General features: G+C 48.7%; 1 protein-coding gene across 3 annotated transcripts in view; it reads right to left on the reverse strand.

Moving 5' to 3' along the window:
- The window catches only part of MRTFA (myocardin related transcription factor A), a 78437-nt gene continuing 62533 nt past the window's right edge, over positions 1-15904 (reverse strand). For 2 of the 3 annotated variants that reach the window (XM_068142514.1, XM_068142513.1), the window contains exons 3-14: positions 11494-11549; positions 9843-9918; positions 9047-9208; positions 7422-7597; positions 6806-6961; positions 6111-6361; positions 5579-5750; positions 4195-5310; positions 2876-3016; positions 1704-1877; positions 1380-1440; positions 1-967 (exon numbers count right to left, since the gene is read on the reverse strand). In XM_068142514.1, the coding sequence (XP_067998615.1) occupies positions 468-967; positions 1380-1440; positions 1704-1877; positions 2876-3016; positions 4195-5310; positions 5579-5750; positions 6111-6361; positions 6806-6961; positions 7422-7597; positions 9047-9208; positions 9843-9918; positions 11494-11549 (3041 nt within the window). In that variant the 3' untranslated portion in view covers positions 1-467. Of the gene's footprint in view, positions 968-1357; positions 1533-1703; positions 1878-2875; positions 3017-4194; positions 5311-5578; positions 5751-6110; positions 6362-6805; positions 6962-7421; positions 7598-9046; positions 9209-9842; positions 9919-11493; positions 11550-15904 lie in introns of those variants that run through there. The other variant, XM_068142515.1, reaches the window with a different exon arrangement.

The raw sequence follows: 15904 nt of genomic DNA on the forward strand, positions 1-15904 counted from the left end.
TTCAACCAATGCAAGGCCCTTTATTGCCCAGTCCCAGCGAGGTGTGGGAGCTGCTTCTGGAAAGGGCTTGGGCCCAGTGCTGCTCTGCCCTGCTCTGAGGGAACTTGTACCTGGCCCCACTGCACCCTGCGTGAGGCCATGGCTACTCCTGCCCTGAAGGGCAGGGTTCTCACCCCAGCTGGGTCAGGCCACACTGAGGGGGTAGGAGGCCACCAGCCCCAGAGCTCACACAGCCTCTTCTTACCCCCCAGCAGTGGTTCTCCCTGCCCTGGCCTGGCCCACTGCCCGAGCAGCGGGTCTGCCTTTGCCAGCAGCACCAGTTCCATGCAGGAAGGACACTGTTGGGGGAGGAGTACAAATACCAGGAGCTCAGTTCTGTTTTGTTCTTTTTTTTGGTTGACTGGCCTTTTCCCCCTGCATGCCTGTGCCCTCCCACTCCCCATTCCCTTCAGTCTCTGCTCACAGAGTTACAAGCAAGAATCCCAGTGCAGCTGCAGATCGTGTCCATCAAGGAAGTCTGTGGAAAAGAGGCTGGGAGCCGCAGTGCTAAGGGGAGCCAAGCTCATGACGGGCCCCCCTGGCAGCTCCAGCCAGTCCATGCTGTCCAGGTTAGCCTCAGCCAGATCCAGGGCCATGCCCCCGGAGGGCTCATGAGCAAAGTGCAATTCGGAGGTGTCCATGGGTGAAGGCGGGTGGTCCAGGATGGCCGAGCTGCTCAGCATCTCGCTGTGGAGGTCATCGATCAGGGACAGAGGCTCCGGCCCCTCGTGGCCTGCCGTCAGCAGCGGGAGGCCAGTGCTGCTCTCCAGGAAGTCCTCCAGCCGCCCCACGGGCACAGGCTGCCCCAAGGACGCTGGCACCGCCAGCTCTGAGGAAGGGTGGCTGCTGGGCGGCGGGGAGCACACCGGGGCCACGGGTGGCTCTTTCCCAGCTGGGGATGACTGATCCTTGAAGTCAGCAGAAATCTCTGTACAAGGAACAAAGAGGCAGGCCAGCGTGAGGGAGAGCTGGGCCAAGCACCAGAAGGATCCCTCCCACCCACCAGGGAAAGGGGGACCTCCCAGACTGAGCTACCATCCACCACTGGGACAAGGAAACTCCTCCTATGCCCATGCCTGGCCAGCTCTTGCATGCTTTCAGCCTGCCTCTGAGGAGTTCAATTTCTGCCCAGTACTGCAGAAGAGGTGTGCCCAGAGCTAAGAAGCTCTCTAGCATACCCATGCCTGACATCACCCTCAGGGCCTTAACGACTGCTGCCAGTACTGAAGGCACTGAAGCAGGGACACAGACCTTAGCCACATCAGATTCTTTCCTCAGTGCTCTGTAATCTCCAGGCTCAAACCCAAGGACTATGGGAAATGCTGGATTTGTCTCCTTACCTCCACTTTCAATGAGAATGTCAAACAAGTCATCCATCTGCTGGCTGGAGCAGCCATTCTCCTGAGGAGAGCAACCACAGCATTAGCTTCCTATTTACCAGAGGAACTTTCACCTCCAGCAACACCCTTGGCTGGCTCTCCTCCCTCTGTTATCTAGCAAGAAAGAGCACAGGGAAGCATGGCACCAGAAGTCCCCATAACCCCAGGCTGCTACTGGATAGAAAGCAATTCAGTTGTGCCTCCATTCTCTTACTGCAGGCCCAGATCAGGAATCTAAGCAGATTTACAATCTCCAAGGAAACCAGGGAGAAGAACTGCTCTCACCTGGGCCTTTGGCTGTTGCTTCATGGCCTCTTCATAGCCTGGTGGCTCTTTCATGGGGGTTGAAGGAACAGGGAGAGGAGGTGGAGGACTTCCAAAGAGCATTGTGTGCTGTTGCTGCTCTAGGTCCATCTGGGATGGAGAATGGGCAGCAGGAGAGCCAGGCTGTGATGAGGGCTGTTTAGAATGAACACAGAAGGGGGTTAGAAGGAAGAAAGTCCACATCGACTCCTGTTTCACAACTGCCTTGAGAGACCATCACCCCTTCTCTTGGTCAGTGCTGCAGAGGTCTGCACCACTCTGCTCCCAGCAGCCAGCCTGCCTTCCCCTGTGCACTGGGAGCACTCTGCCCTGGCTGCAGGAGAGGCAGACAGATTTCCCTTCCAACTCACAGCTGGAAATCTTTTGCTGAGTTTTTAAACACTAAAGCAACCACACCACAACCCACCCCCTGGCTGCTTCTGGATGGGAAGAGCCTCATCTCCAGGTGGGGAATTCCTCTAGCACTTTGGAGACAGAGGGCACTTCCCTTTTCTGTTCAGCCAGCTCTGTGTCTTTCACCCACCTCCCTCTGCAGTGCCTGCTTTGGGGGACACAGTCATGCTTCACTGGCAGCAAGTTTCACAGCCTGGTGGTGGGTGGAGAGCATTAGAGCCCTCAGCAGCACCAGAGACCTCCAAAGGAAACCCCAAGTGTTGCAGGAAGTGGTGCTGGTGACTCAGCTTTACCAGATGAATTAGCACACAACTGCCCAGAAGAAAAGTTAAAGCATGGATCAGGCCTCTACAGCAGCTATGAGTGATCCACACTGGAGCAGTGATCCCTGGGCAGCAGCTGAATGCCAGCTCCAACCCTGGTACATGTTGATGCCCATCCTGGTTTTCATCTCTTCCGTGACCTGCAGGTAGAGGAGCAACCCCAAATCCTGGCCAGCAGAGCTGCTCTGCTGTCTGCTCTCTTCTTGAGAGGGCCAGAAGCTAGCACAGGCCAGTGGGATGTGCTGGGAGGGCACTTTTTTGACACACCGGGTGGGCAGAAGCGGCTGTGAGACCTTACTTGCTATCATGATGGTCACTGACCATCCTGTGCTTGTGTGTCCCCTTCCACCACTGCTACAAACCCTCAGCAACAGGCAAAGAAAAACAAAGAAGATAAGTGAGCAGGCAGTGAGCTACCTTCCTGCCAGATTGGTTTAGTCCTCTGGACTGCTGCTGCTGCTGCAGGGTCTGCTGCTGCTGTGTGGGCTGTGGAGGGCTGCTTTTAGGTAGCTGACACGGTGGCTGGCTGGAAGCTTTAGAGGGTGATGATTGTAGTCTCTGGAAAGAGAAGGGTATCTGTGAGAAGTGATTGCCCAGTCACATCACAGAGCAAGACTTGTTTCTTAAAGGCTTCAGGAAGTTTCTTTCCCCCACTCTTTATGCTTTAGGAAATTTAGTCAACTGTTGTGTTTTACCAAGCAGAGAAATCAGGCTGGGGTGGGATTCAGAGTTCTAAAAGAAAAGGTAGTACCAGTCTGAATCCATAGACTATCCATGGCATCCTTCAAGTGCTAGCAGACCTAACCTGTGCCCTTCTGGAGGAGTGGCTGGAGTTCAGGTGAGAGACCCTGGGGTGTCAAGGGTGACACTGGATGTTGATATTTTAACAGCTGCCTGGCATCTCACCTGCTACATAGCAAATGCAGCCTGCTCAGTGCCTGTCCTCAGTGGTAGACACTGCTACTTGCTTTGCAGGAGGTGCAAGAAAAGTAGCAGCAGAGAATGAAGAATTCATCTTTGATGCCATGGAACCTGCTGGGGTTTGACTTAGGCCATAAAACCCAGGCATATTTATCCCTTCCTGGAAGAAACACTTGGAACATTTCTGTTAAGTGCTGAGCTCATGCCAGCAGGGGAATAGGAGACCATCTCTGATTAAAGACTCTGTTAACACTGAAATGCTGACATTCATTAAAACAAAGAGCTGTCAAAAAGGAAGAGTCTGCTCCTGGGGTCTGATTTCAGCTGTCAGTAGATAAGGTGACCTGTCTACTACCACTTTGATGATGATGTCTCCAGTAAAGGACAGGAGGTGAAATACACTCTGCTTTTTCTACTATCATGGCAGGCATCGTTTAGCTGTTCTCTCAAAAACTAGTGGAAAGTGGCAGCAAGCCCTTGTCCCCCAAGCCTGAGCTCCTGCCTGACAAAAGGCAGAGCCATGTGTTTGAAGCAGGCTGAAGAGCCTGTGACGCACACGGGCAGCGGAGCATCGCTGGACGTGGTTCATCACTGTCAAACCCCTGTGGCTTTGCTGCAGAGCTGCTTACGCTGCTGCGCTTCACAAAGCCATGAGCGACCGGCCACCCGAGCAGGCAGCTCACACATTGGAGTATTTACTGCACTGAATCTCCACCGTGTTAAGTCATCCCATGGTAACCTGAACCACAGGAGCAGCAAGAGGGAGAGAGGAACCCTACTGCCAAGAGCAGGGATGTGATCTAAGCCCTGCCTACCTGCAAGGCCGGGCAGCTACTCCCTGCCTTCCCATGGGGTGAGAGGCCCTGCCTCTCGGCGCTCTGCTTGGTCACGGTGAGGACGATGTGGGTCCCTGTGGAGTCCGTAATGAGGGTGGGGGGAGGGGTGCCCTTGATGAGGTCGCTCAGGGCACTCCCTGGCTGGCCAAGGACAAGTCGCGGGCTGTGGGACTGGCATGGCGGCTCCGCTTCCGTGGCTGGCACCTCCTGCTTCACCATCACGGCTTTCTTTGGCACCGGGCTTGGAGTCGAAGTGTCCATTTGGCTAGTGGTTGGTGCAGGGCTGAATTGGTCTGTTTGGCCACTGGATTGCTTTGCAGACTGGCAACTCAGGAAACCGTTCTCACTCTTGACCTGGGTGTCAAACGCTGCTGGGCTGGGGGCAATGGCTGTTCCTTCTGCCGCAGCCACCGGGGCCGACAGTGACTGCTGAGAGCGTTTTTCCTGCTCTAGCTGTAGCCTAAGCATCTCAACCAGCTGCTGTTTCTGCTTCAGCATGCGGGTGAGTTCCTCGATCTGCTTGTCCTTCTCCTGCAGCATCTGGTCTTTGTCCCTAACTTCTGCATCTCTGCTGTTCCCTGTGCTACACCGCTCTGACCTGGTCGTCGCGTTTATGCTGCAGGAGGCGGACTTGGAGCTTTCTTCCTTCACCAGAAACTGTACTGGAGATGCCTGCAAGGTGAGCTGGGTCAGGGGGGAAGTCACCATCTCTCCAAAGGTATCTCCAGTGGCTGAGTTCTCATCCCCTGTGCTCATTTGTGAGCGCTCAGAAGGAGTTGGAGAAACAGGAGGAGTTGAGCCTGTGCTGCCGAACTTCATCACGCTCCCGCCGGTGACTGTGGCCACTACTACTTCTGCTGGTGCAATGCCAGTGGTGACCAGGGCTGGCCCTGTGCTCAGCCTGGCAGCTGGAAAAGCTACCACCACCTCAGCAGCTTTTGGGAGGACAGCTGCTGTGCTGGGCTTGGGAGTGGGGGTTATTTGGCTGGCTGCACCATTCTGCTCTTGGTAAGCTCTGAGACGCTCAATCAGGTCTGTCTTTGTGCCCGAGACAGGCAAGGCCCTCAACTTCAGCTCTTGCTTCAGCTCTGCTACCTGATGTGAGTTACAAAAGAGGGCAACATTAAGAAAGCATAAACTCTAACCAGAACAACTATTAACAGCCACCAGAGCCATAGTGCAGGTGACTAAACTGACCCTTCTGCAAGCTTTCACCTCGGGTACAGACTGTAGGGTAGCAATACCGGCTGCTAGCACTAACTGCTGTCAGTTTGCCTCAGCCCTGCTCTGGGCAGCAAGATTGCTCAGTAATGCCCCCTTACCATGCCAGAAGAGGGGCTGTGCAGCTTCACAAGACATTTACCTTCATCTCATCCAGGTTGGCAGGGAGAGGGCCAGGCTTGCCGACCGCAGCATTACTGTTCTGTCGCATTAGCCCACTGGAACCAGAGGATACTGAAGATGTGCTGCTGACTGTGGCAGAGAGATTGCGCACAGCAGGGGCACTGGCACCACTCTGCTGCTCTCCTGGAGGCCTGCAGGGAATGAAAAAACACAGGCATCAGAACCTAGGCAAAAAGGCCCCAGAGGCCCTCAGTGTAAACAATCACATACATTCAGAAACACCTGGGTCACCAGTGCCACCCCCTAGGCATTAGAGCAGCACACCAGTGTCTTCGACTGTGTCCATGGACCTTACTCTGCCAACCAACTCACTTCAGTTACTTTTGTCTGATCCATCTGACACCAGCCCTTTAGCAGGCCCACTGTCACCTAACAAGATTGAGTGAGTTACACCCAATGACCACGCCTCACACCCAGAACACAGTGTCTCTGATAACAGTACTGGGGAAGCAAAGGCTTCCTAAGAGAGAGCTGCCATTTAGGACCCATACTTTGGTGGGGCTGGCAGGATGGTCTGATAGTTGTAGTGCTGCTGCTGCTGGTTGAGGATCTGAAGCTGGAGAAAGAGCTGCTGCTGTTGCAGTATTTTGGCATAGGATGAATCCATGGGAGGAGCTCCCTTGTCCTGCTTTTGGTCCGGGGGAATATACTGATGATATTTAAGCTTCTTGACTTTCGGCTTCAACTCCTTGGCTTTTTTACTGCGCTGAGACTTCTCACTAGCAGACTTGGGCTGGCTTTGCTATTAAGAAGAAAAGGAGGAAGCAAGTAAGAATGGAAACACTGATATAACACCCCATGTAAACTACACACACTGGGATTTTCATTTCAAAATTCTCCAGATTTGACCTCAGGGTCTTTCCATCCTTCTCTAACTCAGACAACAGTATATAGTGGCAGCAGCTTAGACTGCACCACGATGCAAGTCACCTCTCCCAGCACCCAAGATCATTTTGCTTATTCAATGCAGTGCTAACTGTTTTGAAATGGTTTGCACTCAGGACCCATCTCACATAAGGTGAATACATCATGGAATAGAAAAACCTATTGAATATGCTACAACCAGTGTCTGAGGAAGACACTTTGCATCCGTTAACACCGTACTTCCAACTCCAAATCTTCTTCAAAGTAACCATCTTAACTTCCTTCAGACCAGAACCCATGAAGAAATCATCCAGAATGGTACCTTAATGAGTGTTGGGGGGGGCTTGGCAGCAGTAAGAGCCACTCCATTTGTAAGACTAGGGGGCAGAAGAGGTGGAGGTGGCAGAGGTGGGGGTGGCTGTTCAGGTAGGAAAAGTGTTTCAGTGGCATCTGCATTAATCTGCAATTGGGATGTACCCTGCAGGGACAGAAGAAGGCATAATGAATACACATGCAAGGAGGGAAACAGTTTGAGAGAGTGCAGAAAGTGTCCAGGGAAGCAGAATAGATTTCAAGTCATTAATCAGACTCCTTTAACACACTGCTTCATCTGTCCCTGGGAAGTAGCACAACTCCTCAAGGGCAGAAAAGGCATCAAAATCCCACTCCAGTATCTCCCAACTTTGAATGCCAGACTCAGTCACACACAGGGTGTGTGTCACCAAGCAAAGATTGCCCCCATTCCCCACACAGCACCACTATGAGGGTTTCTCAAGAACCAGAGGACTTCACCAATACCACACAGAGCTAAGCCCCTTGTGAAACCTCACAGACCACAGTTCTTAAGGACCCTCGGTCTCACTTTTTAGCATCCTCTGCCACAAATCAGCAGAAGCTGTGAAGCTCCAGGGCACTGCAGAAGGTCATCACATTCTCACCTGAGCTACTGATGTGCCAGTGGTGCTAGGGAGAGACTCACAAATCCGTGAATCCATCGGCGATGGGACAGAGCCCTGGGACTCGTGGCTGGCTGGCTGCTCTGGGGAGAGGGCATCACTGCTGTCCTCATCAAAGGAGGAATTGTCTGCAACCTTTGGGTAGTTCACCTGTCCAACTAAAAACACAAACATCAATTGTGGTCTTTAAAATGGACTAAGAAACTCAGCTGCCACTAGAGGTTTCTCAAAGATGATGAAGGAATGGAGAGTTGTGTCTAAGTTGTGCTTAAAGCAACTGAGAGACTAGAGGTCAAACAGAATCAGTTTTAAGGGTTTGCATTCATCCCTGCCATCAGTAGAATAAAATAATGCAGACTGGAGTGAACCATTTCCCTTGCTTCTCAGCCAGGATTAGGAAGCTTAACAAGAGCTACTTAACTCTGCCCAAACCCAGCTCTGGGGCATGGCTTGTTTGATTATCATCTGGCACCCAAAAAGAAGGTGGTTAGATGTTGTGAGGTTGAAGAAGGCTAGACAGGGTGAGTCATGACTTCTTTGGTGTTCATCCTGTGTGGTGGAAGGTAGAATTCCTCCTCAAGACAGAACCCCAACTTTTCCTGTTATTTCACAAGCAGCAAGGGCAATGCATTAAGCAGTGGCCCTGACTGCTATTAGCATTTCTGTTGGTTTACATGTCCAGTAGATAACCTCATCTGAGTGCACATCTGTGATGTACCAATGGTCTCTAGATCACATGCTCTCAAATCACTCCTGGTAAGCAGGAAAATGCTCTCATTTGCACCTAATGCAAAAGCAACAAAACCCCAGACAGATGTGCTTCGCTCAGTCAGAAGGAAGCCACATCTCTAATGCTCCAGTTCACAAGTTCACTCTTTCTCTTCCTCAACCACTTCTTGGCAATAGTGAAGCCAGGCTGTCCCAAACTGTCCTTTTCCTTCTTTTTCATGAGAAGTATTTCATCTTGCTCACAGTTGTGTCCCATTTGTCTTAAAAGTAGCTGTGCATGTTTGAGGGGATGAATAGCCACAGACGCACACAGCCCCAGTCTGGGGAGATGGGAAAGAGCAGTGCTGAGGCAGTGGGAAGGGTATTCCTCAGCATTCCTTCCAGCCCTTGGAATGGCACTGGCATGGTGACATCTGTTCTGGTTTATTTTTAAAGGAGTTGAATCCTCTGAAGTTTTGAAGTTCACAGACAGCTTTTGTTTCATCACACCTGTTTATGTTCAGTCTCTTCTCCCTGATGTAAGTCAGAGGGTTCTCCCTGAGCAAAGGTTGTGGACATGCTATACAGGGAGGGAGGAATTTTTAAGGGGAGAATCTAGAGAATGCAATCTTACACAGTCTTTCAAGTCTTTAGGGTGTTTGATTGCTTCCATGTTATTCTGGGATGTCCATACTCCCTATAATTTTATGCCTCTGCAGCACTATGTGTCAGAACAAGTTCTGCTTTTCAGAATCCTTGGGGCTGAAAACCTGTGATTCTGAGACAGGAAAACAAGACCAACCATGGGACTGCTTTCTCTTAGACAGGCAGGTGAACTGATAGCAAGTCTCAGCCACCTGTGGGAAATGTCCTCAACACAGATCCTCCTCTGGCCTTACCAATAATGGCTTCTTTCAGGCTCGATTCCACAGGCAAGATGTTCTTCTCCACCAGCTCCATGGGACCTGGCCTCTGTGCTATCTTCTCATTGAGGTCATCTGCCAGTCTGGCTCTCTTTAACTTCAGCTGCTTGGCCTGCAAGGAGGGTTCAGCTGAGGTCTCTGTTCAGGGAAAAGTGAGTAAAATGGCATTAATCCAGCAATGGTCAACTTAGGCACTTCAGCAGTGTTTTATTTCAGTTCAGAAAGGTAACTCTAGTTAACTGCACACAAAAACAGTGGCAGATACCAACAGGTAACTGTGCACTATAAAGGTATTACAGATATGATGGATATTTAAGTGATAAGGTAACTGCAGTAACCCTGGTGACTCTAGAATAGGATACAGTCGCTGTTCTAAAATTGATGTCATCCAAATCGCTTTCATCTCTTTCAGCTGTGTCCTGAGCAGCAGCACAGCATGGAGGTGCTTACTAAGTAGATGAGATCTGCCTCACTGCCTGTTGGATATTTTGCAGTGTCTTCCCTCAGCAGAAGAGCAATCCATGGCCATTCTATGCCACAGTTGCTCAGCTATACAAAATTGCACAATTTGAGTTCACATCACAGATTCTTCTGAGAATCTCCATTCAAGCAGAGCTGAATCCCTCCCAAGAACTCATGCTACAGACATGATCTTCTGCCTGCTCCCAAACCAAAGAGAGACTTGAAGGTCAGAGACAAACTAGAAAGCTGTTAAGTAAGTAATTGAGATAAAGTTTATTGTTGCTGTTTTCCTGTCTAGCACGTGCCATACCTTCCAGAATGTGCATCCTAACCAGCTCTGATCTCTCTGGCCGGGACCGGATTTTCCGTTTCAGATAGTCCTCTGTCTGCAGCAAAAATAGACAAGCAGGAACCAGTTTCAGTTGATCAGACACAAGAGTGATGTAATCTTGGAGAGCACAAACAAGAGAAACAACCATCTTTAGTTGCTACTGAGTTCTAAATAAATACAGAACAGAGAAGGGGCATATCTTCTGTTCCAGAGCACCCAGAGAATGAGCTGATTCTGAAGATGAACTTCCACTGTAATTGCCTCAGCCTAACAGTGCACTGCTGCCCTGTAGAACAGAAACTGGGAAGGACTTCCTCAAGAGCTGAAGCCCTCTTTCCCCCTTTTATGCAGCACCATTAACTTGTGTCAGGGTTAAATTCAAGACACTGCTTTTTACATAGAAGATAAATTAAGAGCTTCCATTGTTCACAGCAAATACTTTCATATACTGCTGGCATTCAGGGCTGACTTGTGGTTTGGGCATACTCTTTTATTTGTTTAAAGATATGTTATTTATTAAGCTAAAGACCTTGTGCAGTCCCTTGGCAGGCAGAATCTAAATGCTAGAACAAGGCTCATCTCATTTCCAGAGCTGCTTTTAGGTCTGTCTTTGGAGAATGCTCTACAGAGCAGTGGACAGAGATGACCCTGTCTGGGCTGAGCGTGTTACTCTTTATGCCACCCAGGAATGGGAATCTGGCAGCAGTAGGTAATGGACTGGTAAGTACTGGCCACCAGGATGGGCCTTCAGAGAAAACAAACACTAAAGTCAATCAGAAACTGATTTTATATTTGCTTAGCTGACTACACCAAAATATTAATTTAGTAAGAACACTTTAGGGCAAAGAAAGAAAAAGGAGGGGGGAGGAAGAAGGAAAAGCCTTGGGGACACTGGTTTTAACACAAAGTCCACTCTTCCAGCCCTTCCACAGTTTGAAGTGTTAACACTTCCTTACAGGGTTTAATTACAGCTGTTATTTTTATAGTGATGTTGTTTTCACTTTCAACCCAAAACTTAGCCCAGCAGTCATAACAGGTTTTATTCCCCTGCAGGCTAAAACCCTATCCCCAGAGGCCTCCTGAGGAACACAAACCATCAAGAACCCCCCCAAGTTAGCAGAGGTGCCACATGAAGTGTGACACCTGGCTTCCTCATTCTGCAGGGCCAGAGCTCTGTGTGATCTCAGTGGTGAAAGACTGGGGGAGGGGGGTGTCTGTCTATTCAGTTTTCAATTTCTAATGTCCTGGGTAAAGAAGTGCAGGCAACAGAGAAACCAAACACTTTGTTCGAAGGTAAAACTGAGCTCCCCATGATAGGAGCATTTAAGGGCAGACACCATAAAAATAAGAACTATATGGGCAGTGGGGAAGAGGAGTATCAGTGACTCCCACAAAGAAGTCTGCAGGGGGAAATCCAGACACCATATTAAATGGTTTTGAGGCACAAATAGTTAACCACCACCCCAGATACAGGAACACCCCATCCAATACTGCTGCCTAGGCAGCACTGTATTACACCCAGAATATGAATGATTCCCTTCTGCATCTCACTGGCAGCTACAGCATGTCCCAAAACATAAGACACACTACTCCTGGCTTCCCCCAAACATTAGAGACTGCTCCATCTTACCCTGGCCCGCTCCAAACTCCTTCTTTGTTCATGAAATGCAGCTGGACTTTTCAGAGCTGTTGAGAGGAAAACATTCAGAGAGTGAATTAGAATTATGGAAGTTCTCCCTCGGCACATCCCTTCAGGCCAACTAAGCTAACAAATACACCTCAGCAACTGCCTCCTGCATCTTTCAACACACTGCCCAGCTGGTACACAGCAATGTGAACTGCCATACTCCATTTGACAGCACAGAAGCTACAGGAACTGACCTGGACATTTTGTGGGCTGCTGAAGAGACTAATACAGGTACACTTCTAGCCAAGCTAACTGCTGTTAACAAAGCTGGGCCCAAGAACGTGAGTCAAACCAAAAGCCTTTTATGAGCTTCAACATAAAGTAAGATATCCAGAATCCTTAAGTAAGGGAATGGCAGTGAAACACTGAAGAGACTCATGAAATGGTGGGAAGGATGGAGGAGGATTCTAATGAACTGTAAATCCTCTTTACTATCTTTTAATGTCAAAGGAAGCTGAAAGTCTTTCCTTAGTCTGCACCTGTGTTTTGTGAGCATTCAAGGGCTCCACAGGACATACACATTGTTCCCTGCAAGAGAAACTATCATGAGAACAGGAAGGCTCGGACAGGAAAGTACATCTGTCTGTTGACAGAAAACCAAGACTGGAGGAATTAACAGCAGCTCCCTGTATAACAGATCTCCTCCCTCCCTCAGGCCCAGTATAAAACCATAGCCAATATGGATCATGTTTTAAGAAACTGATCCTCTGCTGTCCAGGACCCTACTAACCCTGGAGGAATCTCTCACTCTGCCTGGCTCCTTTGGAGCACACAAAGCTCACGTCCCACAGTAAAAGCAGAGAAAGAGGGTGACAAAACTAAGTGTCACCAGCTGCCCAAGGTTTTCCTGAATCCACCAGCAGCTTGGTTTTGAAAACAATCACACTGTGGCTTGTGTTCAGAAGTAGCTGGAGGGAACATAACCATTTATTTTCATATTTCTGCAATAAATTTGAAACTGCCTGATGAAGCTTTTCGATTGCCATCCAGCTAAACAGCACAGCTAAACCCTTCAGCTTCAAAGATGACGTGCAAGTCTTTTGAAGACAACTCTAAATTCATGCAGTTAGTAACTCCAAAGTACTGCATCTAGGTCCTCCTTGTGCTACTTTTCACTTGAGATCAATGATTAAATATTTCTCAAGTGCAACTTCACAATGAAATCTCAGAAGACTATGAAAAAATAAAAGCCCTTGCATAAATATAATACAAGAAACAACTTCTGACACATGTGTAACTTCTAAACTCTCTCCTGTGGAATAAAATGGAACAAAGACATGTTCTGCAAGATAGAGACAGTCCCTCTAGGTTCACATCAGTGAGGTAAAAAGTTGAATATAGCCCACATGTCAGGAATTCTGAACACAGCAGAGCATCACAGAATCACAGAATTCTTAGGGTTGAAAGGGATCTCAAGGATCATCTAGTCCCAACCCCCCTGCCATGGGCAGGGACACCTCACACTAGATCAGGTTGGCCAGAGCCACATCCAGCCTGGCCTTAAAAACCTCCAGGAAGGAGGCTTCCACCACCTCCTCGGGCAACCTCTTCCAGTGTCTCACCACCCTCATGGGTGAAGAACTTTTTCCTAACAACAGATGGGATTCAGGCTACAGAACTGAATGAGGAATAATCTTTAGAATAAACTATCAATAACTGCAAACTAATCCTAGCCAGTGGGTACACAGACCCCTACAAGGATGGGAAAACCAGTTCCTGTTCAGAGTAAAGAGAGTTTCATACAATCTGGTTACAAAGAAGAGAAATCTCCAGAGAAAGTTACACAAGCTGTGAAATGGGAGGGCACTGATTGCACTTTGGGATAAATGAAAGCAAGAGTGAAAAATAAGGTTTTGCAATAACTGCAAAAACAACACAAAAAGCTTCCCTGGCTAGTTGAGACACCAACTCCAATGAAGAGCAAGCCACAAATGATATTGGGAAATATTCTTGCCAAGCTGCATGAACACTCATGTGCTCGGACTTAAATTTGGGGCTCTCTCCTTGCATGCATACCACAGAAAAGTTCAGAAAGAAGAGAAATAAAGAAATCAGAAATAAAAGCTCAGGTGCACTTCAGCAAAGACACCATACAGTGTGGGCCTGATGATCTCAAAGGTCTCTTCCAACCTCAACAGTTGTCTATAAATCAGTACAAAGATCTGCCCTGGAGACAAGTGAAGCAGGTCTCATCTTCATTCCCTAAAAGCTCTCCCACTGGAATGTGCAGGCCTGGCAGTCATTTTTGACTCTCCCCCTTCTGCCTACCTCTGCTGTCAGTAAGAGGCAGCACATGAACTTTAAATGACATTTCCCTGACCACAGCAAATGGTCAGGAAAGTCAACTGCAAGAGTTCAGCTGATGTCACAGGTAGTGCATACAGAACAACAAAACAAGAAGAAAAGAATCCCTGAGTGGGAGAACCCAGGCAACCTTCCCCCCAAACACCTAGACATTAAATAGTAAGTAATGCAAAAGTGCTGCAGGAAGAATCTTGTAAAGAACAATTTCAGCCTCTCATGACTAGTCCTCTGGAAACAAACACTGAGTTGTAGCTCTCTGGGCTGGCAACGTGACAGAGGACTTCAGATTCGACCTCTGAAAATGTCAAGAGGGCACAAATCCTTCACTGCTTCCCTCAGCACTCTCGGATGGGGCTGTCAGAAGAGGGGTGTTGTGAATTCATAGTCCATTTGAAATTAACCAAGCTTTGCACAGACCAGGGCTGTGCAGCTATGTCCCTTTTCCAGCTCCTACCACTGCCCTTCCTGGCCACTTGCCACTGGTATTTGCAGAACCATTCCTGCCCCCTGCACCCTTCTGGCTTGTTCACCTGAGTGCTGCTTCATCCATTCCACTCAAAACAACCCACACTGACAAAGCTCCACTGTTCTCAGCCACATGAGCTATTCTGGCTCATTCTGGCAGTGCACACAAATGAGTGGCTTAGCTGGTGGAGCAGAAGCAGCAGTAAGCAGGTAGGCATGTAGCAGCACTTCTATCACTGACAGGATTCATGTCCACAGCTCTTGGTCCCTGAAGCAGCAGACAGAACCACAGAGAACAGGGATGAAGACATTCCAGTCACCCAGTGCTTCCTCACTGCTGGATAAAGTGTACTAAACTAGCAAATACACTGAACTGTTCCTTACAGTAGGTTTGTCTAATCTGAAGAGCTCTGATTTTAAAAATGCAGTAGTATTGCAGAAAACTCCCAGTGCACAGATGTCCTTCCTGTGGAAAAACCAACCCTTTCTGAATGTCTAACTTACAGTTCCCTTCCAACACTTTATTCTCATTATTTTCTAATTTACCTGCAGTCATTACAGAGAACAACTCAGTTTCTTCCTGCTGCCATCTGTATATACTTGAAAACTTAGGGTTTCCCAGTCTTCTGTTACACAAAATGACCAAAGCCTCAACCTTTGCTTAGAGATGCCATTCTTCCAGATCTTTTCTTCTTTGCTCTCTGCTGGACTCCTTCCATTTGACCTGCATTTTTCTTGAAGTGTAGTGTTCAAAATGGGGATCATATTTCAGCCTATGCTGTACCAGCTTTTATGGAGCTAAATGGTTATTAAATAACACTTCTCATGTATATGTCCCAGCCAGGCTGCCCTTTGTGTACATAAACGCTCCCTTGTGCTGGGCTCACAAACCATGAAAGGTCCAATCCCCTCCTGCAGAGCTGCTATCCAGCCAGTCATTCTTCAACCTCAATTCATGCCACTGACTAGCTGGGGTTTGTCCTGTATTTCTCAGCTTCTCTAAATACTGTGAGCCTCAAACCTGTCCTCCTCTCAGCCTGCAACCTGCAGGCTTAATAAATACCACACCATTCCCTTGTTTGCATCAAATGACTGAAACCCCTGAGCAGTATCAGACACCGACCTTCTCTCTCCCCACCCAAAAGCCCCCCAAAAGCTCAACACATGCTGCCAGTCTGGCACCAAGCTTGTATTCCAATACTGTCCTCTCACCAGCTGCAAACACAGGAATAGGAATAGGAATAGGAATAGAATAGAACCGAACCGAACCAGAACAGGATAGACCAGACCAGACCAGGTTGGAAGAGACCTTCAAGATCATCGCGTCCAACCTATCATCCAACCCACCTAATCAACTAGATTTGAGAGCACCAGGTGAGCCTGTGTCACACCTTACTAAACCCAAGAAGTGCAAACAGACAAACACTCTGACTTCCTGGGGAGGCAGTTCAACAGTTCATCTGGTGGTAGGTCCAGCTTAAGTAATGACCTCTCCCACATCCCACACATTTCTGCCTTGCCATTAACGCTCCAATGTACCATGCAGGGAGCTGTTCTTAGGGAAGTGTCTCCATAAGGTAACTCC

The sequence above is a fragment of the Melanerpes formicivorus genome, unplaced genomic scaffold, assembly GCF_026170545.1.
Source record: "Melanerpes formicivorus ecotype bairdi unplaced genomic scaffold, bMelFor1.0.p_v2 SCAF_8, whole genome shotgun sequence".
Lineage (NCBI taxonomy): Eukaryota > Metazoa > Chordata > Aves > Piciformes > Picidae > Melanerpes > Melanerpes formicivorus.